The 24424-nt window shown below is 45.9% G+C and overlaps 1 protein-coding gene across 6 annotated transcripts in view; it reads right to left on the bottom strand.

Annotated features, from left to right (window-relative positions):
- The window catches only part of LAMA3 (laminin subunit alpha 3), a 216759-nt gene that overhangs the window by 128859 nt on the left and 63476 nt on the right, over nucleotides 1-24424 (bottom strand). For 4 of the 6 annotated variants that reach the window (XM_057698305.1, XM_057698304.1, XM_057698306.1 and 1 more), the window contains 3 exons: nucleotides 21141-21231; nucleotides 19091-19222; nucleotides 17741-17803 (listed from right to left, as the gene is read on the bottom strand). In XM_057698305.1, coding sequence (XP_057554288.1) covers nucleotides 17741-17803; nucleotides 19091-19222; nucleotides 21141-21231 — 286 coding nt within the window. Of the gene's footprint in view, nucleotides 1-4424; nucleotides 5378-5876; nucleotides 6029-17736; nucleotides 17804-19090; nucleotides 19223-21140; nucleotides 21232-24424 lie in introns of those variants that run through there. The other 2 variants (XM_057698310.1, XM_057698307.1) reach the window with 2 other exon arrangements.

The raw sequence follows: 24424 nt of genomic DNA on the forward strand, positions 1-24424 counted from the left end.
CAGGGGAAGTGCTCGTGAGCGTTCACTCTTGCTGACGTTACTGTCGTGACCATCCAAGTCCCCCAGTGCTTGGCATGTGTCTGCACACCATCCTGCACTGTATTAATGGGAATCAGTGGATGAGCATTCCTGACTTCCAAATTTATATTCGGTGTATGCAGTAAAAAATACACACACACACTCACACAGACACACACACATTGTCTGCAAGGTTTCAAAAATTCCACGCTTGTTGAGGTCTTGGGAAAGAAAAGATGAGATAAAGGGTCGATTCCAGTGATTTCTTTGCAGGCATCCTGAGGCTCTGTAAAGCCCCACATGGCTAAGCCCTGGAGCACAGAGCTCCCACAGGGTTGGGACTGTGCCATTTTCATTCTCTTTAACAGCACTTGGCCCAGGCCCCCGCGTGGGGAGTTACTCTGGTAACTTTCTGCTTTTCTGTGATAATGACGGTGGTAGCATTTGCCCGAGTTGTCACTGGTATCATAAAATAAACTCTCACTGCTGGAAGGGAACTTGGCTCGTTTTCTCATTTGCAAATGACCTGGGGCTTCAACGGCTATGTGACTTGTTCTGAGAGGCCCCGTTAGGGAGTGGCAGACCCAGGAGCATTTACCATCACTCCACCCTCCTATTTCACACGCATCCATCCAGCCGACTTTGATTGAAGGCCTATTGTGTTCTACGGCACCGTGACCAGGTGTCAGGGTGGAGGCAAATATGAGAAACACACGGTCCCTGACCACGACGAGCGAGGCCTCCGGAAGGGCTAGAGCATTACTGACATGGTGCTGAGAAACTAAACGTAAGAGAGAGGAAGAAACGGGCCTAGTGCCACTCAGCCAGCTGGACAAGGACTGGGCTCCCCCGCTGTCTGGGTCAGCACTCCTTCACAGCCCCATGGTCCCTGCAGGCCCATCTGCAGAGATCAAGTCCCTACCGAGGGGCAGATTACTGAGGAAACGTTCTTGGGCTTTGTCATGGTTAATGTTTGCATGCCAACGAGGCTATAGGGCTCAGATGTTTGCTCAACACCAGTCTAGATGCTGTTGTAAAGGCGTTTTGTTACATGTGATGAACATTTAAATCGGCTGACCTTGAGTAAGGCAGGTTACTCTCCACAGGGCGGGTTGGCCTCATCCCATCAGCTGAAGGCCTTACGAGAAAAGCCTGAGGTCCCAAAGGAAGAAGGAATTCCGCCTCCAGAAGGCCTGTGGATTCCAGCTGCAGCATCCACTCCCCCCGCCCCAGGTCTCCAGCCTGCTCCAGCCTGCTGGCCCACCCTGCAGACTTTAGACCTGCCAGCCCCCACAATCATGTGAGTCGATTCCTTAAAATAAATCTATCCGTCTATATCTACATCTCCCTGTATCTATATATACAGACACACATCCTCCGTTTCTCTGGAGAACCCTAGCACAGGTTCTTTCTGCTATTTCTCCTTTAAGGAAAGTGAACGCGAGAGGAAAACACTCCTGCAGGCAGTCAGGGTAGCAGTGGCAGGAGCCTGGAGCACAGAGGTGGCAGCTCCAGCCAGCATCACAAGGGTGACACTGACCCTGACTCCCAGGGCCAGAGGGATTGTCCAGGGAGCCTCAGGAAACGCAGTTACACCCGGAGGGGAAAACAAAGATGCAGCCTTAAACACAGGTACGTTATCGTAAATCGTGAATCACTCAACCTGGCATCACACTGCACATTTCAATCCAACAATCAACGAAACCCGCCAATTCCCAAACCCAAACCCCAACGCTGGCAGCCTCTCCTCGCTCTTGGAAATGCTATAAGCTTTACAAATATTTTAATTCCGCTCTTTGTTTTGAGCCAGGTCCTTTGGAGTTTCTGGGGAATTTTCTTCTCGTCTGCTCCTCACTGTGCTTCTGCTTTAAGACACCTTTATTCCCAAAGAGTATAAAAAATAATGAAAATAAAAGTCCAGGGAATCAGGGAGCTTGTCTGCTGTGCTCCCCCAAAATCTTCCAACATCACATAACACAGGGAGATCAACTCGATGATGGGTGATGACTTAGGGGGTGGGGTAGGGAGGGTGGGAAGGAGTCGCGGGAGGGAGGGGATATGGGGATATGTGTATAAATACAGCTGATTCACTTTGTTGTACAGCAGAAACTGGCACAACAGCGTAAAGCAATTATACTCCAATAAAGAGTTAAAAAAAAAAAAGAGCTTAAAAAAAAAATCTTCCAGCATCAAGCACAGTCCTGGTCCCTAGGACATGCCAAATAGCTATCTGTTAAATGAAGGAGTAAGCAGCTATTGAAATCCTTTTCCAGGTCCAGCCCTGCAGTTCTACTGATGTGCATTCTCTCGTTGACTCTTGCAGTGCTGCTATGAGAGGCGTTGCTCTGAGGAATGCCATTCTCTTCCGTGGCAGGGAATTAGCTCACAGAGTGAGGCGACCGTACTAGACAACACGTATATTGCAAGGGAAACAGAGCTCCTTATTGTTTCAGAGGTGCTCTCATGGCCCGTGATGTTAGAGCTTTTCCTTCTGTTGGAAGGCAGGCTGGCGCCTTCCTCACTCAGAGCTGCAAAGCCAGTATCTCAGTTCCACAAAACTCAGCACTTCTCTGGCTAACTGGGCTGAGGGCAGATCAGATCTACAGAAAATCCCAAGGCTTTTTCCAACCACCTCAGTGTTCTCCTAGACAAACACTGAATTACAAAGCAAAGGGCCAGTTCAAAGCCAAACTGCACAGAACGTGGCCTAGCCCTATAGATGTTGTTTTTTCCCTTGGAAGGGCTGGGAGGGCTCTCCCGAGAGCATCCCAGGTCAGAAACCTTCCCACTGCAGCACCATCCACCATCCGCTGGTGCATTTGGCCTCTCCCCGGGGCCAGTTTGTGTGATTCATGAGAATATGCTGACACACAGAAGGAGGTTCATCTTGCACCGGCAACATATGTATAGGACTTTTCTAAGGAAATACTCACAACCACAACCCAAAGACTACAGCAAACTCCAATGGGGACCGTTCGGGCCCTGGGCCGTCAGGGATTGGCGGCAGCTGCACTCTGAGTGCCTTCAGTGCCACGTCATGGAAGGACCCCTATCTCCACAGTCCCACACTCCTGGCCTCTGTTCTAAGTGCTAACTAGTTGTTACTTAGCAAATTGCACCAGAAAAAAAAAGGGGGGGGGGGAGGAAGGAAAGAAGAGGAAGAGAAAAATGAAGAAGAAGGAGAGGAAGGCAGGAAAGACAGACCAAGAGGAAGAAAGGGGAACAGTGAACCCCCCAAAGGACCAAGTTCCTGCCGTGTGTTTTGTGGTTGTCGATAAAGAGCTGAGCCAGACATCAACACAAACGTAAAACTGAAATACACAGAGACAGTTCTCCATGCAGCCTCACATCTACGATCTGACTTTCAGCTACAAGAAAGAAAACTGCAGGACACTTGAGTGAGTCAAAAATAAAATGAGAAGGAGATGGCCTTGTGCTTAAAGTCTGGAGTAAATTAAGTTAATGCAAACCATAAATGCCAGACTTCAGTTGGCAAGCACAATTAAGAGGGTTTTAGATTTCTTTTTAGGAAGATTTTTTAAATCTTTAAATCAGTATAGAGTAAAGGCACACAAACATCTTTTGGCTAGAATATACTGGACCATCTGATGTAGCATTTGGGGCCACGCTGGTTTGATTCTAAAATTCCATGGATCAAGAAATCAATTTCATCTAAGAAAGACCACAAATTAAAATACTGGTCGGACCTTGATGCTAGACCAAGTTCAGATTTCAGCAAGTCTAGGCTTCAGCCACTGGCTTCAATGCTGCCCCCAAGGAAAAAAAAATTTTTAAAGATCACAAAAGCTGTTAGAAAAGGCGAGAGCTAGAAAAGGGAGACCATTACCTACAGAAAGTGGGAGCATCCAGAGCCTAGTGGTTCAAATCTAAAAGAATGAACTTCGGGTGCACCTCTACACCCCACCAGGAATGAGGCTGCCATGAACTTTCCCCTCCTGCTTTTGTCAGACAGACCTTGTTTTCAGCACTTATAACCTTGCCTGCTCCCAACATAAGCTCTTCTAGGCTTGGCCCCTAGTGGACCCTGAAGTGGAAGGCCTCTACCCCATCTCCCTCCTGCTAGCTCTTCTTATTTTGGTCAATGAGAGATTCAGCACCTCCGGTAAAACAGAAATGGAAGCATCCCCAACTCGTGCTCCAAAACATCATTATTTGGGATGTCTTTCCACAGAAACAATATATGTACAAGGACAAGTCACCACACCAGACCACAGAGCCAGCTCAGCACCGAATCTGCCTCTAGGACGATTCATACAACTTCAACCTAAGCATCACCTGTACTGATATTTCCACAGGAAATGCACAGGGCATTCCAACTTCTAAAACCCACTTCTCTGGTTAAAGTCAAGGCAGAGAAACAAAAGACACCCCCTTCCTTTCCTTACCTTCCCACCTGCCAGGTGACCCAAATCTCTGGACAGGGACTGCTGAGAGCTTCTTTGGCCCAAGAGGCAAAGGCTGAGAAGTGGGGCAGACGATAAAGGTCCCGGGTACATCAGGGGGAGGCCAGGAGGAAAAGGAAGGGCTTGGGATATTGCACTCACACATCTATACAAGCAGGGAGATCAACCAGGATTGAGGCTACAGGCTCTTAAAATGATGTAGAGGGTAGCCTGGGGCAGAAGAAGGAGGGTTAAAGGAATAACAGTTACTGTGCAGGTGAGCGCTTCCCAGGCTCTAAGAATTTTGCGTGTCAGTACACGTGCAACCTGCAGAGCGTGTCACGGGGGGGCACTATTACCAGGAAACTGAGGAACACAGAGGGTGAGAAACTTGCCCAAGCTGACAGCTAGTGAGAACCCTGCTCTTCCCCACTTTGTCTCCTGCTCCGGGGACGGACCCTCCTGCTCCCGCCTCACCCTCCCAGCTCCGTAGCGTGGCTGATCTCGTGGGTGACACGCCTCAGTACCGATGCTACCCTCCTCCTGTGCTCAGAGGCCGGAAGCTAGAAACAGCACTTTCCAGGTTCTCCTGGAGCTGGGCTCTGGATGCCAATCGGGTTGTGCAAAATAATTACTCGAATAAGATTCGAAAGGCTGAGCATTTCTGCTGCTGTGCCCTGGCTGGCTTCCTGGGGGCCCTGCATGGCCATGGAGGCAGCAGGACCACAGTCTCCATGTCCCTGAGCTGCACTGCAGGAGTCTGGGCTTGACACCCGGAGCCTCCTTGGAAACCCAGCCTGGAGCCTGACTCGGTCAGCATACCGCAAGTCCCCGTCCGTGTTTAGCTCCAGCCCTGAGCCCTGACTGATCCCTTTTCCTTCTTCTCGTACCGCCCCCTCCTCCCCAACATGAGCCACCAAGGAGCACAACGGCAGAGAGTGGGGAGGAGGCAGAGAAGGACATAGGCAAATTCATTTACTTGCTGGTCACCCAACATCGTGCTCGAGGGACGGGGCCAGGCCACCCCCCCCCCCCTCCAGCCCCTTCAGTGACGCTTACTAGGAGGTAAGACTAAGAGGCAAACCAAGTCTGTGGCTCTGTGTGTGCTGCTCCCCCTCCCAGGACACCCTGCCCCCTCCCCGTCTACCTGGCAGGTTCCTAAACACTACTCAGGTCCCACCTCCCCTCCAGAGCCCGGGTCTGCACCCAGGAGCTGACTCCAGAGCCCATGGGCTTGACCACCGGGAAGCAAGAAGAGTAAGGCTGAAACGACAGAAGAGAGGAGGTGACATGGCCTGGCCCTGAGGACAGTCACAGGTAACATACATATATGAACCAGGGGCTCGTTTATTAAACTGCAGGCCACACGGCTCTGCCGGAGGACCCTCTGCATTTCCTCAGGAGGAAACTTCCCGCGGGGGACAGATGGTCACTGTGCACGTGTGGCCCACTTACCTTGGCAAACGGGGAAGGAGCAGAAACCCGAGCAGCTAGCCTCACCCCGAGGGCCCCCCACCCCGGGGCGGCACAGGCACCTCCCGTGGGCATCACATGCTTCAGGGAGAGCTCCTGCCAGGCTACAGTCACAGCCTGCGAAGGAGAAGAGACTTCCAGAGGGGCTCTCCATCCTCCACCCCTTTGCCCACGGATTCTGAGTTATCTCTGGTTGACATACATCCCGGGCCCGGAGGACTGCATCTTAAAGGGAGCAAAGCATCTCTCCAGGAAAGATCGGAGATGCCATTTGGGAACATTCAGGGCAGGCACTGGTTTGCAAAGTATCTACAATCTTTTAGCACCTACCCGCGGGGGAACATTTTTTTTTCCCCAAACAGAGCCTTATATAGTAACACTTCATAGATTCCCATTGAATAACATTCTTGAATTAAACATATTTCTACCTCCATTTTTTAGAAGGAAAGAGATGAACGTGCATTCTGCCCTAATGAGCGCCACGCTCGGCGTATCCCAATCCTGCAGGCACGAGCCGGTCCCAGCAGGCAGGCTGCTTCCAGACCTGCCTGCCTCTGCACCTCTGCTCCGGCCGGCAGGTGGCGCCCCTCCCCCGGCTCCCTCTCACCCTTCAGGTCTAGGCCGTGTCACTGCCTCAGAAAGGCCTTCCCCACCCAGCCTGTACCAGCAGCTCCCCCTTCCCTCTCCCACTCTCTGTTGAGGTGTGTCTGTCTTTCACACTTTGATTACTGAAATCACTTATCAGCCTCTGACTGACTTTGACCAGTGGAATGAGGACAAAGCGCTGTTGTGGGATTTCAGAGCCCACGTCACGAAAGGCTTTGTGGTTTCCATTCTCACCCTCTGGGAACCTTGAGACCACCAGGGAGGTATCCTGTCTGCCCTCCTCGAGGACAAAAGGCCACACGGAGAGAGACACAGAGCTATCCCCAGCAGACCCTCCAGCAAGTCCAGCAGAAAGACTGCTCAGCCAGGTCACAGGATTCTGAGAAATAACCCTTGTTGTTTTAAGCCACTAAGTTTTGGAGTGAATTGTTACACAGCAATAGATGAAGGAAACACCTGTCAGACTAAAAACTTAGAGCTCACCTCAGGACTCTCACCGCCATGGACGTATGTCTCAATCAATAAATATTTCTCAAGAAGACAGGGCTCTTGCTTGACTTTATTATGGATGGATTAAATAATGAAGTCAAGCAAAAGCCCTATAAGATAGGTAAGCATTTTATAGTTGAGGAAAAAAGATGCTCAGAATGGTTAATTAACTTGCCCAAGATCACACAGCCAGGAGGGCTAAGTAGAGATTTGAACCGAGGTCTGTCAGATTCGAAAGCCCATGCCCTTTGTATGATGCCAAGAATACAAAATCTGATAATTTGATTTGAAAAGCCATGTTCAAGGTATATTCCAGATTAGTGTACATATTCAACCCATTCTCATATTTAAAACATCTCTATTTCTATCAAGAACATTAGCATCTAAACCTGCAACGTGGTCCCTTGAGGAAGATCCTGAAAGACTCAAAGATCTGACTGGGTTCCCCTACTTCTCAAAGAAGGGAAGTCTCATGCATTTCAGAAAGGTTTTCCACAAGGGTTAAAATAATAGATAATCTGAAAAGGTAGCTAAATCCCACTCCTTCTCTTGGCGCTTTTTCAAGTAAAATGTTAGTAACAAAATTGTGGAATTTTTTTTTTCTAATAATTAAGAAAAAAAGATCAGGGTAAATTACAGTCTTTGCATAATGTCTAACGTTTATACTTCAAAGAACAGTCACCTAATGTGACAAAAAGGGTACTGCTTGTGTGAATATCTCTTGTGATATTTATCACAAGAGAAGCCTTGGAACCCAGGCTGGGCGAACCCAGGCTTGGAACCCGCCCTGACCGTCCATCACAGCTGCCGACCCCGTGGACCGAGAACGCCGCAGGGAGATGCAAAGGTTTATTGTCAATTACAGTCCTGGCATTAAACCAGGCACTGGAATTCAGCAAAAAATTTGAACTTGACTGGACTCTGGGAGAGCTCATGCCAATGAGCACTTCTTAGAAGGCCTGCTGCCAGTGCCGCATCTCCTCAGTGAGCCACAGCTGTCCCCCACCTCTGCAGGCAACCCTGCAACACCAGCAGACTTAATATTCGTTTAATCCAATACTTGGACATTAGTCTGAGGCTTGGACAGTCTTCTATAAACACCTCTATCGCCAGGACAAGCAACCCCAAAAGTTTGGACAACCATGAGGAAACAAAGAAACACCATGCAGGCAAAGGAGCAGGAAAAAACCCCACAAGACCAAATAAATGAGCAGGAAATAGGAAAAATGCCTGAAAAAGAATTTAGAGTAATGATAGTAAAAATGATACAAAATCTTGATAACAAAATAGAGAAAGTACAAGAAACAGTTCATAAGAACTCAGAAAAACAAACAGCAATGGATAACAAAATAACTGAAATTAAAAATACTCTAGATGCTATAACCAGCAGAATGATGGAGGCAGAAGAACGAATAAGTGAGTTGGAAGATAGAATGGGGGAAATAAATGCCACAGAGCAGGAAAAAGAAAAAAGAATAAAAAGAATAGAAGACAGTCTCAGAGACCTCAGTGATAACATTAAGCGTACTAACATTCAAATTATAGGCATCCCAGAAGAAGAAGAAAACAAGAAAGGGTCTGAGAAAATATTTGAAGAGGTTCTAGTGGAAAACTTCCCCAACATGGGAAAGGAAATAATTAACCAAGTCCAAGAAGCACAGAGAGTCCCATACAGAATAAACCCAAGGAGAAATACACCAAGGCACATATTAATCAAACTAACGACAATTAAACACAAAGAAAAAATATTAAAAGCAGCAAGAGAAAAGCAACAAACAACATATAAGGGAAAACCCATAAGAATAACAGCTGACCTTTCTACAGAAACTCTGCTGGCCAGAAGGGAATGGCAGGATATACTGAAAGTCCTGAAAGAGAGAAACCTACAGCCAAGAATACTCTACCCAGCAAGAATCTCATTCAGATTTGAGGGAGAAATCAAAAGCTTTCCAGACAAGCAAAAGTTAAGGGAATTCAGCACCACCAAACCAGCCTTACAACAAGTGCTAAAGGAACTTCTCTAAGTAGGACACACAAGAAAAGGAAAACACCTACAAATACAAACCCAAAACAATTCAGAAAATGGTAATTGGAACACACATGTCAATAATCACTTTAAATGTCAATGGATTAAATGCTCCAACCAAAAGACACAGACTGGCTGAATGGATACAAACACAAGACCCTTCTATATGCTGCCTACAAGAAACCCACTTCAGACCAAGGGATACATATAGACTGAAAGTAAAGGGATGGAAAAAGATATTCCATGCAAATGGAAGTCAAAAGAAAGCTGGAGTAGCAATACTCATATCAGACACATTAGACTTGAAAGTAAAGACGATTAAAAGAGACAAGGAAGGACACTACATAATGATCAAGGGATCCATTCAAGAAGAACATATCACAATGGTAAATATCTATGCCCCCAATATAGGAGCACCTCAGTATATAAGGCAAATGCTAACAGCTATAAAAGGGGACATCGACAGTAAGACAAAAATAGTGGGAGACTTGAACACCCCACTTACATCAATGGACAGATCATCCCAGAAAATAAATAAAGACACACAAGCTTTAAATGACACATTAGACCATCTCGACTTAACTGATATTTATAGGACATTCCATCCAAAAACGACAGACTACACTTTCTTCTCAAGTGCACACAGAACATTTTCCAGGATAGATCACATCTTGGGTCACAAATCAAACCTCAGCAAATTCAAAAAAATTGAAATCATATCAAGCATCTTCTCAGACCACAATGCCATGAGACTAGATATCAATTACAGGAAAAAAACTGCAAAAAAGACAAACACATGGAGGCTAAACAATTCACTCTTAAACAACCAAGGAATCACTAAAGAAATCAAAGAGGAAATCAAAGAGGAAATCAAAAAATATCTAGAAACAAATGATAATGAAAACACAACAACCCAAAACCTATGGGACGCAGCAAAAGCAGTTCTAAGAGGGAAGTTTATAGCGATACAGTCCCACCTTAAGAAACAAGAAAATGATCGAATAAACAACCTAACCTTACACCTAAAACAACTAGAGAAAGAAGAACAAAGAAACCCTAAAGTGAGCAGAAGGAAAGAAATCATAAAGATCAGAGCAGAAATAAATGAAAAAGAAAGGAAAGAAACCATAAGAAAAATAAATAAAACTAAAAGCTGGTTCTTTGAGAAGATTAACAAAATTGATAAACCATTAGCCAGACTCATCAAGAAAAAAAGGGAGAAGATGCAAATCAACAGAATTAGAAATGAAAAAGAAGAAGTAACAACGGACACCTCAGAAATACAAAACATCATGAGAGACTACTACAAGCAACTATATGCCAATAAACTGGATAACCTCGAAGAAATGGATACATTCTTAGAAAAATACAATCCTCCAAGACTGAACCAGGAAGAAATAGAAACCATGAACAGACCAATCACAAGTACGGAAATTGAGGCAGTGATTAAAAATCTCCCAACACACAAAAGCCCAGGACCAGATGGGTTCACAGGCGAATTCTATTAAACATTTAGAGAAGAGTTAACACCTATCCTTCTCAAACTCTTCCAAAATATTGCAGAAGGCGGAACACTCCCAAACTCATTCTACGAGGCCACCATCACCCTGATATCAAAACCAGGCAAAGATGTCAAAAAAAGAAAACTACAGACCAATATCACTGATGAATAGAGATGCAAAAATCCTCAACAAAATACTAGCTAACAGACTGCAACAGCATATTAAAAAAATCATACACCATGATCAAGTGGGGTTTATCCCTGGGATGCAAGGATTCTTCAATATACGCAAATCAATCAATGTGATACATCATATCAACAAATTGAAGGATAAAAGCCATATGATCATTTCAATAGATGCAGAAAAAGCTTTTGACAAAGTTCAACATCCATTTATGATAAAAGCTCTCCAGAAAATGGGCATAGAAGGAAATTACCTCAACATGATAAAAGCCATATATGAAAAACCAAAAGCCAACATCGTTCTCAATGGGGAAAAACTGGAAGAATTCCCTCTAAGAACAGGAATAAGACAAGGGTGTCCACTCTCACCACTATTATTCAACATAGTTTTGGAAGTTTTAGCCACAGCAATCAGAGAAGAAAAAGAAATCAAAGGAATCCAAATTGGAAAAGAAGAAGTAAAATTGTCACTCTTTGCAGATGACATGATATTATATATAGAAAACCCTAAAGACTCTACCAGAAAACTGCTAGCACTCATTGATGAGTTTAGTAAAGTAGCAGGATACAAAATTAATGCACAGAAATCTCTCGCATTCCTATACACTAACAACGGAAGAGCAGAAAGAGAAATTAAGGAAACTTTCCCATTCACCATTGCAACAAAAAGAATAAAATACCTAGGAATAAACCTGCCTAAGGAGGCAAAAGATCTGTATGCAGAAAACTTTAAGACATTGATGAAAGAAATCAAAGACAACACACACAGATGGAGGGACATACCATGTTCCTGGATTGGAAGAATCAACATGGTGAAAATGACTGTACTACCCAAAGCAATTTACAGATTCAATGCAATCTCAATCAAATGACCAATGGCATTTTTCACAGAACTAGAGCAAGAAATCTTACGATCTGTATGGAAACGCAAAAGACCCTGAATAGCCAAAGCAATCTTGAGAAGGAAAGATGGAGTTGGTAGAATCAGCCTTCCTGACTTCAAACTCTACTACAAGGCCATAGTGATCAAGACAGTATGGTACTGGCACAAAAACAGAAAGGAAGATCAATGGAATAGAATAGAGAACTCAGAAGTAAGCCCAAACGCATATGGGCAGCTTATCTTTGACAAAGGAGGCACGAGTATACAATGGAAAAAAGACAGCCTCTTCAATAAGTGGTGCTGGGAAAATTGGACAGCAACATGTAAAAGAATGAAATTAGAATACTTCCTAACACCATCCACAAAAATAAACTCCAAATGGATTAAAGACCTACATGTAAGGCCAGACACTATCAAACTCCTAGAGGAAAACATAGGCAGAACACTCTATGACATCCATCAAAGCAAGATCCTTTTTGACCCACCTCCTAGAATCATGGAAATAAAATCAAGAATAAACAAATGGGACCTCATGAAACTTCAAAGTTTTTGCACAGTGAAAGAAACCATAAACAAGACTAAAAGGCAACCCTCAGAATGGGAAAAAATAATTGCCTATGAAACAACGGACAAAGGATTAACCTCCAAAAATATACAAGCAGCTCATGAAGCTTAATACCAAAAAAGCAAATAACCCAATCCACAAATGGGCAGAAGACCTAAATAGACATTTCTCCAAAGAAGACATACAGATGGCCAACAAACACATGAAAAGATGCTCAACATCACTCATCATCAGAGAAATGCAAGTCAAAGCCACAATGAGGTATCACCTCACACCGATCAGAATGGCCATCATCACAAAATCTGGAAACCACAAATGTTGGAGAGGGTGTGGAGAAAAGGGAACTCTCCTGCACTGTTGGTGGGACTGTAAGTTGGTACAGCCACTATGGAAAACAATTTGGAGGTTCCTTAAAAAACTACAAATAGAACTACCATATGATCCAGTAATCCCACTCCTGGGCATATACCCAAAGAAAACCATAATCCCAAAAGAAACATGTACCATAATGTTTATTGCAGCACTATTTACAATAGCCAGGACATGGAAGCAACCGAAATGCCCATCAACAAATGAATGGATAAAGAAGATGTGGCATATATATACAATGGAATATTACTCAGCTATAAAAAGGGATGAGATGGAGCTATATGTAATGAGGTAGACAGAACTACAATCTGTCATACAGAGTGAAGTAAGTCAGAAAGAGAAGGACAAATATTGTATGCTAACTCACATATACGGAATCTAAAAATGGTACTGATGAACTCAGTGACAAGAACAAAGATGCAGATATAGAGAATGGACTGGAGAACTCGAGGTATGGGAGGGGGCGGGGGGTGAAGGGGAAACTGAGACGAAGCGAGAGAGTAGCACAGACATATATATACTACCAACTGTAAAATAGTCAGTGGGAAGTTGTTGTATAACAAAGGGAGTCCAACTCGAGGATGGAAGATGCCTTAGAGGACTGGGGCTGGGAGGGTGGGGGGGACTCAAGGGGGGGGGATTCAAGGAAGGGAGGGAATACGGGGATATGTGTATAAAAACAGATGATTGAATCTGGTGTACCCCCAAAAAATAATAAAAAAAAATTAAAAAAAAATAAAATAAATAAAAAAAAAAAATTTGAACTTTACATTGGCATTGAAGTCCAAGGAATCCCGACTTACAACCATCTGTAAACAGAAAGAAAGCATATAGTACCCATGTATTTTAAATTTACGTTTCTGAAATTCACTTTTTAACTTATCAGGCAAATACTCCCACACAATGCAGGAACCAGAAGCCTCTGAGGCCCCTCGCTTCTCCCCCATGCTCACCTCCCACATCTGCTCACCAGGTCAGGAAAGTGCCCGCAATCCTCCTCTCCTTCCAGTGTTCCAGAGCCTTCCTGCAGGACCTCATCCTCGTTTGCCTGGGTTATTCTGAGAGCCTCAAGACAAGGCTGTCTGATTCCTGTCTCCTTTCAATCCACTCTCCACACTGGTGTCAGCAGTGATCTTTCTAAAATGCCAATCTTTTCATATCACTTTGCAGATTAATCCCTGAATGGTGACCCAATGCCTTCAGGTCACAGTCCAAAGTCCTCAACATGTGTGACACAGCAGACCCTTCAAAATCTTCAGGCTGCCAGAGCCCACGCGGTGGCTTTGAGCAAAACTAGAAAAAGGTGTCTCTTCCTCAAGATGCTTTTCTGTCGCTTGCTGTAAAATCGTCACCATATATACACAGATCTGCAACATCCTCCATACCTCCTCCTCCTAGTCCCAGGAAGCCGTCCTAGAGCCTCAACCTTTTCCTGCCTCCCTCCCTCCACTGTTCCTTCCACTCTTCCTTCTCTCCTTCCCACTCGCCTCCCTGCCTTCCCTCCCTCCCTCCCTCTCGTGAGGAGCTGTAGGAACGCTCCTTGTGTTTGCTCCCATGGCTCCATGATCTTGCCCTGTCATTGCATTAAGTCCTGCTGTTATAACTGTTTGCCGGTGTGTCTCCTGCAGGCCTGGGGGCTTCCAGGGAGCAGGGTCATGAAAACCTAAAAACATCCTGGTCTGCAAAATTGTCCTCTTCTTTTGCTTCAAGTCTCCTTTGCTTCGAGTGCCTGGAATCGAGCCTATGAATTTTCTAAAACAGTAGTTCTCAATCTGGGCTGCATACTAGAATCTCCCAGTAAAACGTCATTGCCTGGGTGTGGAATCCCAAACTCAGAGATGCTGATATAACCCCAGGATTTGTAAACTATGGTCTAAGGGCCAGATCCATCCCTGTTTTAGTAAACAAAGTTTTATTGGAACACAGCCAAGCTCTTTCATTTATTATACATACTGTCTAGGGTTCTTTTCATGTTACAAAAAGCAGAGTTGAGTACTTGCAACTTTGCCTACAAAGCCGAAAATATTTACTATCTTTATCTTTACAGGAAAGTCTGCTAACCACTAAATAGGAATTTCTACTAACTAGAGCAGTGGTTCTTAACAAGAGATATATCTCAGAATCATCTGGGAAAACCTGTGCAAAATACCAGACTGAACTTCACCCCTGGAAATTTAGATATGGATCTGGGAGGTAAAACACAGGAATTTATATTTTGTAAAAGCATGGGGTTCTAAAACATAGCCCTGTTTAAGAACCACTGTATCAGAAGACACGAAAGCATTAATGAGTCTTAATGAATTAAAAACCTCAGGAGTGGGAGGGACTTGGTATCATCCAGTGCTGTGTCTCCTGGCAGTTGACATGTGTGTGCTTCCAATGTTCACTGCCAGAAGTTAGGCCCCAAATTGGGTGTTTTTAAAATGCATTAGTAGGAAACCAAATTGAAGTGGATATCTGTGCCTTCAAATTTCCCAACAAATCTAATTGCACTAACTGAAATTTCTTTTCCTCGAGGCTGTATTCTGAGGTTTCCCTAATATTTTGTAACAGACATCTGAACTTTCCAAGTTCAATTAAATTTCCTTCCCTGAAGTCACCACAATCCAGTTGTGGAGAAAAAGGAACGGGATAACAAAGGGATTACTGGAAACAAACCAGAAATAGAAGATCTAAAACATGTTTGTGGAAGGAAACCAGAGATGTGTGTCCTAATCCAGGCTCCAAAGCTGAGTTCCATTCTAGTCAAATGACAAACATTTAAGGAAGCACTTGCTGATACCCGCTGTGGGCAGGGTACCACGGCAGGTGCTGTGGGGATCAGAAAGCAAGTCAAGCACCGCTACTGTCCCCAAGTGACCAAGTGTCTGATAAAGGCTGAAGACCATACCCCACATAGTACCCCAGCGCCGTGGTCTGCTCAGAGGAGCTGGGTGTGGGCAGTGCACACGCGGGAAGCAGCACGGGAAGGTACAGTGGGTCACGTGAGAGCCGACCTCAGGTGAGCCCTTGTGCTGCCACAAATCCCACGACACTCCCCAAGCCCATCCACTCCCCCGCGTTCCAGGACGCCTCTTCCAGGCTTCTCCCTCCTCCACTCCAAGGCCTTCTCCCCAGCCTCACTTTCTGCCCCCGACCTTGAATCTTATATTGCGAAGAAAAAAAAAGACCAGAGAAGAGCGTGCACACGCGCCCACCACGGGTCTGCCCGCCCCTGCCCAGCCCATCCCGCGCTCCCCCTTCTCCTCCATGACAGCCTTTCCCGGCTCAGCAAATGGCACGTCTTTCTTGTCTGCTCCGTCCAGAAGCCGGGGAGCCACCCCGAGTCCTCTCTGCTCCCACAGTCCACCTCTGCCCAGCAATCCCCCCGCAAGTCCTGCGGGTTCCAGCCTCAGATTATATCCACGGTCGGTCTGTCCACTGCTCGTCACCTCCGCTGACACCTCTGGGGTCCCAGCGCCACCATCTCCTCCTCACAGATCATCATCGCGATGGCTTCCCTGCTCCTTCTCTTCTCCTAAACCTGGTTTTCAACACAGTTGCCACAAAGACCCCAATGCAACGTTGTTTCCCTGTGCCAGACTCTCCGGGCCCCTCAGAGAGGAGGGTAAGTCTTCGCGGTGGCTGACAAGCACTTACCATCTGGTTCCCCGACGCCCCCCACCCCACGCCTCCCCCTTGCTCACTCCGCTTTCACACACCTGGTCTTTTTTTGTTCAAGGAACACCCCCAGCATGTCCTGCCCCGGGGACTTTGCATTTGCTCTTTCCTGTCCAGATGCTTCTCCCCAGACACCTGCAGAGTTCAGCCCTCAGCCCCCTGAAGACCCTGCTTTATCATCTCTTCGGTGAAGCCTCCCTGACAACCTATTTACACGTGCAAACCTCACATTCCCTATCCTCTCTCGCGGCCTCGTTTATTCCACAGCACTGACGGCCCGCGCCGCCTCCAGCCCACACCCGGAGCTACTGTACTGTTGTAGAACCTGAACCCCTCCGCCAAGCATGGCCCTCCAGAGGCCATGCTCTGGTCTGGCCACCAGTGCCCCTTCCCTGCCCGCCCACACCCTGGACGCACTGGGGAGAGGGGTCCACGTGCTCCCAGCACTCCCTCCACCCCAGCGAGATGAGCATGTGACCACCAGGCCTTTCCCTATCCTGGGGGACGAGATCAGGTGGGTGACCTGAGCCTGACCCAGCTGGCGGTGGGATGCGTGCAGGTGACGTGCTGTGCCCTTCTGAGTGTGTGTGTCCCTGTGTGCACCACGAGGGGTTCCCAGCTCACAGCTCTAGAATCGAACCCAGAGGTCTGGAATATTCTCACGTGTTCATTTACACCTACAATATGAATGACCCCCACACCTTGTGCAGGACACACCCTGCATAGCCTAATCTAACACATTAGTGATTTTACTTGTTTACATATTAAATATGTTACTGTATGAGTTGCCCCCACCCCTGACTGAAATATAAGCCCCAAGAGAGCTGGGAAGTTAAGTCCCCAGCAGCCAGAACAGTGCTGTGCACACAGTAAGCGGTCATAAAATACGTGCAGAATCAGGGATTAGGTAGGTGCAGCACCTCTCCACCCCAAAGGCTACCTCCTGCACACCCCTGCCACTCTCTTCCCTGGGTACTCTCCTGGGTGCAGGAGCTCCTCAGCCCCCCTGCAGCCCAGGCCCAGAAAGTTAATGCCCCAGAGGCAGCCCTCCATGCACACCAAGCGACCGAAGTTACCCGTTCAGTTGGGATGTCGCTGAGCAAGTTCTCTGCTGCCTCCCAGAGCTGCTCAGAGGGCTCAGCTCCAGGGGCCACGGCAGGGCCACACTCACTAGTGCATCTTCATGAGGGGTCTCTTCAATCTCGGACTCACTCCCTTACTGATGTTTCCTGGGGTCACCTCCCAAATTAACTGCGTGCACTCAATTCCTCTTTCAGAGTCTCTTCATGGAGAACCAAATAACACAGCAGGTAACTGACTGCCCCTGAAGGGTTCTGAGCAAACTAGAGACATACAATCCAAACTCTACTTAGTCTCCTTCATCAGGCAGTGCCTTTGCAAAAGACAGACTGGAGTCGAGAATAATGAGGGGTGAGGAGCCCAAATACGACACACCTGCAAGGCTCCATGAGGAGGATGTGAAGTTGGACACAGCCGTGTGCATAGGAAGTAGAAAAGGAATATGGAGCATAGCTGAAGTTAAACCAAAAGAGAAGTTACTTGCCTTTTATATCTCCAGCTACTGGATCTTCTGGACTTGGAGTAGAAATAGGGAAAATGGGAATTCCTAGAAAAATCATTCATCAAAAAATACAGAGAAGGATTAAGGAGACAGTAAAGTAAAACATTAAATTGCACTAATTACGAAGCTGCCCTCTCTAACTTAGTGAAAGCAGCATGTGGAGACTAACTGAAAGAAAGGAAATGTTGTTACACTTAAAATGCCTCTTATTAATGAACAGAAATGGATACTCTGTGCTCAGAATAGCTAGGTCCCAGTCTAGCAGGGCTGAGCTGGACTTCTTTAGTATCTTTATCATTTTTTAATGTAAAATTGAGACGCTCTTTAAAAATGTTTTCTTTCAACTTTTTCCCCTAAAACTTTGCTTATGAAAATGCAGTTTCTGCTCAGCCTCTATCCAATAATTGCTGATTCTGAACTGATCAAGCCCTGATTCAGTGTTACTATGTTTGGGCTTAAAAGTCGATTCCTTTCAGATAATCATATAATTAATTCTCCAAACTGGGACACTTGACAGTGGTAGTGGGTGCTCGTTTAACATGACCCTGGGACAGCAGGTGGGAGCCGGGACAGACAGTGCCCCCACGCGCATGTCCTGTCCACACAGCCCCAACTCAACATGGTTTCCTGAGCATGGCCGAGCTGTGATGTGGGAACGGGTAAGAACTAATGCAGCAATGGGGGAGCCTCTTCCTGAGACAGTGTTTCTCTGTCCTGACACCAAAGTCCAGTCTGTACACTACTGCAGAACAAGCAGAATCATGGCTCTTGTCACAACCGGCACAACTGATTTCACAGGCTCTCCTGCTCCACGTTCCATGGTGTTTCTAACAGATACAGACTTTTCTCTCCAAGATGCTGAGATGTTCTCTTAGATCATGGCAGTGGTGTGAGGTGTGGGCTCTACTGTACAGTAGGAAAGAACAGACACATCCCCCCCATGCCTGGCCACCAGAAACAACACACACTATGTGTGCACAAGCAAACATCCGGAAGCCCATGACATTTCTTCTAGGTTTATGAAGAAAAACCTCACACATGGATTCCTATTAAGTTGAGACTGCTAACATCTGACCCTTTGACCTGCTGAGATGGTAACGTCTATGGTACAGACTAACACTTTGGAGATAAATAACAGTATAAAACATATATTTATAAAAATGTAATGTTCCAGACTTTGGGAAACACTTTCACACAAATAGAACCTTTCTGGCCCCGTTTCTGGCCCCCCACCTCCCCCGCCCCCCACCCACTGCCTGCCATGCCATGCGACGCAAAAAGCCCAGGTAAATGCCAAGAAGCCGGGCCTGTCTTTCCACAGCTGGCACTTACTGGAGCAAAGCGGGAAGTGATGGTAGCCGGCCGCACACTCCTCGCAGTGGTCTCCGCGAAAGTTGGGCTTGCAGGTGCAGCGGCCCGAGCCCTGCTCGCAGTCCTCTGCGTGCTCAGGGTGACAACTGCAGGCTGAGAGAAACCCCAGATTTCAAAGGGTCCATCCTTTGCTGCCCCTCTGAAGGCAAATATGTCCTAATCCTTCTCAGGCAATATTTACTACCTCATCATTGGTCCACAGGGATTCTTGAAAGGGCACAGCCTGTTTTCCACTTCACACCTGGTTGATGGTTTGCACTGACTGAACCCCACAGGCCCTCAGAGACAAGCTTTAATGGGCAGTCACATTGAGATGTTCTCGAGGATGTGGTTTAGTACACTGAGCACCGCCCAGCTCACCGTGCAAGGGGCAAACCTGCAAAAGCCACAAGCACAGGGGCTGGTGGGCGTGTGCTGCAGCTCCTGGCAGGGCTGTTGAGCACAGCCTCTCCCGGCTAAGAGCCAACTATGAATGTCCACATAGTGGTCATCATTACACAGCTGTGATGTGGCATTACACACAAGTGTAGATGCCTAGACATTGATATATGACCTGTGGACAGCAGGGCAAGATTGCGCCCGTAACCCAAACGTTAGAACCAAGTGATACGGCTTACTGGAGGCAGCTTTTGCAACCGGCATGACTATTAGGTTTGCATTCCAGGGGGACATACTTGGGATGTAAAACATTTGGTAACCCCCTCACTTGGGAGCTTCCCTTAACCTGGCAAAAGTTCTCACCCTGGACAGTGAAAATACTGCCATGGTTCAGCTGAGTCCCTGTCCTGTGAGGAACGGGGAGGCTGGAGAAGTTGTAAGCACCAAGCATCCCCCAAGCCTGGCTTTTCCTGGTGTCCTCTGCTTAATTTGTTTACAATTTATGTGTCCTGTGAATTCTTTATGCTAAGTCTCTAATATCTCCATGCAACCACTTCAGTGATGAAGAAACTAGAAGAGTGATGGAAAACTGAGGCTCCTAAGAAGGCATGAGTTCATTCATGACGTCCTGTTTTCCTGTGCCAAAGCCTGTTCTTCGTGGGCACAAGAAAAATGATGGACGTACTTCTTAGGATGATGTGGAAGAGGGAGGGAAAACAAGGACGCACTTTTAATAAGTAAGATGCCCTACAGAGAAACAAAGCAGAGTTTACACATCTTTGGACTTGGATGCTCTCAAACATTAATGATATGATGGGTGAATTTGGGGGGAAGGTAGGCACAGAAAATTTCAGGACTGGAATTTTTTTCTAACTGCAATAGCCCAAGAACATAAAAGAACTGAATAAATTACACATGCAGAACAAAGTCCATAATCTGATCTATGACTGATAATTCCACAGGGAAAAAAGACAGTGGCGTTTTTCTGTATAATGGAAGTAGTATGTTACAGCAGTGCCAGACAGATATGAACTATATCCTGGACCTACTAGTTAGTGGCTCTGTCGCCTCAGCCAAAATATTTAACAACTCAGACCCTTTGATTTCTCTATACCTAAAAACAAGATCAATAATACATCATCTTGTTTGTTGTGATAATTAGGTAAGACATTTGTGAAATTATTCAGGCTATGCCTTGTATATAGCAAGTGCTCAATAAATCATAATTATTTTGAATATCATGACTATTATTAAATCCTTGTGAAACCATTACTATGTTGTCTTGAGGCTAATTCTGATAAAATTTAAAGTTATTGGAGATCATAGAAACATGTCAAAACAACAGAAAACATATACTGCAGGCCTCGTATGGGACAGGCCCAACGCTCAGTATCTTCCTAGGTGGTTTTGATGGCATTTCATTTAATCTTAGAGGATAGATTATCGTGTCCATTTGTACATAAGAAATCTGATTTTCAGAGAGACTATGTAACTGCCTGAGGTCACACAGCTAGTAAGGAGTAGAACCAACACTATGAAGACAGAGAGAAAATGAAGGGAATTACCAGCCCACAGAATTTAGCCCGATGACCTCCCTGAAGTCTAAGACACACCAAGCTGGAATGAAACTTACGGATGCAGCCGTCAGGGGCATGAACTGGAACACCATCAGGGCGGTAATAGCCCTTAGCACACTCTTCACAGTTTACACCGGCTGTGTTATGCTAGAAAGGAACAAAAGAAGCTTAGAGGGAAGCACAGTGGAGAAGTGGTACTCATTCAGAGAAACGATTCTGTCATACACAATTGTAATGTCAAAGTTACCAAAAAGGAAAAAAAAAAAAAAAAAAAGCATTGATCTTGACCTCCAATCTTCAAGATTTACCATAGGACACTGGCTTGAACTTGGCTCTGGAATTTTTTTCCCCTGAAAGAGGAAATGAGGGTAAGTTCCATGAACTGGACAGCCCAAGTTTTCCTCTCTGCTTAGTGAAGCACCTAACATCTGAGAGAGCAAAAACTCCAAAGGACCACACTTCGAAGCTTCTTTTGGTAGTGATGAACGGATCACAAACTGCCCTTTGGTTTAACCCAAGGAATAAAGGGTCATGTGTGTATTTTTATCTTCTCCAATTTTGGAAGAAACTGCATATACAGCTCCTTTGCTCTCGTCATTCCAGAATTTTATCTGTGCTTTAGTCTGAAACATTTCTGCTACAGGAACAGAAAATGTAGACATGTGCCTCATACACAGAGCTCATTTTAAAGTACAATACAAGGCAGCCTTTTTTATTTCACGGCTAATCCTTGTAATTGCCAGAAAATCAAATTACCCAACACGCATCATCAACTTCCAAGAACTATATACCATGGATCTAGCTTAGCTCTGCCCCTCTCGCTCTCTCTAATTCGGAAACAATTAGAAGAACAGTGTTCTTTCATTAATGAAAGGAAAGGCAATACGAAGTTTAAAAGAACAAATGTAACACACTGACTCAAAAGGAGCCTGCAGAGAAACACAGAGAGGAGAGCAAAGGCCCCTTCTGCATTCTCTCCCCTTGTAGGTGATTTTATTAATTGCAGACTTTTATTTACTACCACTCCTTGTCCTGTGGGCTAAAATCTGAATTCACTTTACCACTGAGGTCTAAAACCACGCTGGCCACTTCTCTGACTTAATGTTTACATGCATAAATATCTTCGACAAATAGGAAGCAGCTGTGGTCCATCCTCTCTTCCATCAAATGCCAATGAACCTCTCAACCTTGTTGTTCGCCACTGTGGTTTATAATCGACAGAGGATAGCAGGTTAACCTTGGCTCCCAATTTTTTTCCCATTGGATAGGAAATGAGAAAGAGTTATCTGAAGTGGGTTCTCCCCTCTACTACAAGGTTTGTTTAATGAAGCACCTGCCACAGAGAAGCTCTATTTTTAAAACACAAAGAACAGCAACAAATGCCCAAAAGCCAGCAACAAATCACCCTCATACCTGTAGTTTGCCTTCAAGTTTTGGGTGGTTCTCTAGGACCTGCACCACCTGAGGGCAAGATACACTGCTTATCCACAGACACCAAGGTCATGGTTGGACCAAGGGCAGATGGAGACTCGAGGACAGTAGGGGCCCCAATTTTCTACATTGGAGGCACCTAGGAAGCACTCCCACTGGGTGTCTGAATTTGCATACGTACGACACACACGAGATGAAAAAGTCTCAGTTGCCCAAGCTAAAGAGGGGGGTCGATGCCGACGGGATCTGTGCAGGAGGTAGGCCCACCCCCATCTGCTCCTTTTCCTTTGGTACCATCTAAAGAGGCTTTCTAGGGAACGCCCACCTAGAAATCTCAGGCCCTGCTCTGATAATTCTCAGGTCCTAATTGCTCCAAGCAGAATTTTCCTAAGATGCTTTTCAATTTTCAGGTAAACCCCATCTCTCTCTGAGTCTCTCTCTTTCCCTCAGTTCCTCGACCACACCTACAACCGTTGCTGGCTTCCACTTCTATGAACCTCAAGTACAAGAAGACTACTGGCTAGTCCGCTCATTGGCCACACTCTCCCAGGAAGCCCCCATCTGATATTCTGTCTGAAGGTCAAAGTGATCTGGCCTTTGTGACCTCTCTGACTCATCTAGAGCTGCTCACTCTCCTCCAGCCACAGGGCCCTTGCTCCCCCTCAAGGCCCTTTGCCCTGCGGGCCCCTCTGCCTGGAAAGCTCTTTCCCAGACGAATGCCTGGTCTAGCCTCTCGTTTCTTTCAGGTCTTTACTCAAATGCCACATCCCAGAGAACGGACCACCCTATTTAAAATGTCACATACCCCCAAACCAACACTTAAAATAGTAAAAAGCGAAATCAATACCATGTGAGAAAACAGCCATCTCTGACAACTGTGTGCCCTGCAGGATGACGAGCTGGCTCTTGCATGCTGGCTGCTTGGCCACCTGAAAGTCCCCAGGCCCAGCCTGCCTGGGATGGTCCCACTTCCTGTCACCTGCCCAAACTGATGGCAAAGATTTCATCATTCTCCCATTACCAGCACTACACAGAAAAGGCGGGAAACAGCCAGGTTAGCTGGTGCGGTGGAATAAATGTCCGTGTTCTCCCAAAATCCGGTTGTGGAAGCCTAATCGCCACTGTATTTGGAGATGGAGCCTTGGGAGGTAATCAGATCATGAGGCTGGAGCCCTCATGATGCGATTAGTGCCCTTGTAAGAAGAGACGGCAAGAGTGTCCTTCCTCTCTCTCCCCTCCTCCATGTGAGAGTGCAAGAGAATGGCCATCAGCCAGCCACCAAGAGGGCTCTCACCAGACACTGGATGTGCTGGCACCTTGATCTTGAACTTTATAGCCTCCAAAACTGTGAGAAATAACAGTTTATTGTGTAAGCTACCTAGTCTCTGGTATATTTGTTATAACAGCCTGAACTGACTAAGGCAGCTGGGTTTCTGATAGGCAGACCTTGCTGTATGGTACACATGTTCCACCAGCAAACTCAAATTTCATCTTGAAGCATCACCTTGGAGCTCACCAAACCACCTGCCCTGCTGTAGCTGCACCCTCCCTCCTCCCTTCCTGCTCAAGACTCCCCATGTCCCTCTGTATACCGCATAAGATAGGGTTGAATTTTCTTCCCAAATGAAGAGCCAATTGCTCAACATCATTTATGTACTATCCATCTTTCTCTTCCATCAGCAATGCCAATTTTACCATAAACCAAATTTTAATATCTACACGGATTTGTTTTTAGGTTCTCTATCAGGATCTATTGAACTATCTATCCCTGCATTGAGTCCACACTCAATACAGCTTCACCGTATGTTTGATATCTTGGAAGACAAATTTCTCCCATCATCATTCACCTTTTCTAAACTATCTGTCTATTCTCATATATTCTTTTATTGATAAGGACTTTAGAATCAGC

The sequence above is a fragment of the Hippopotamus amphibius genome, chromosome 11 (genome assembly GCF_030028045.1).
Source record: "Hippopotamus amphibius kiboko isolate mHipAmp2 chromosome 11, mHipAmp2.hap2, whole genome shotgun sequence".
In the NCBI taxonomy this organism is placed as follows: domain Eukaryota; kingdom Metazoa; phylum Chordata; class Mammalia; order Artiodactyla; family Hippopotamidae; genus Hippopotamus; species Hippopotamus amphibius.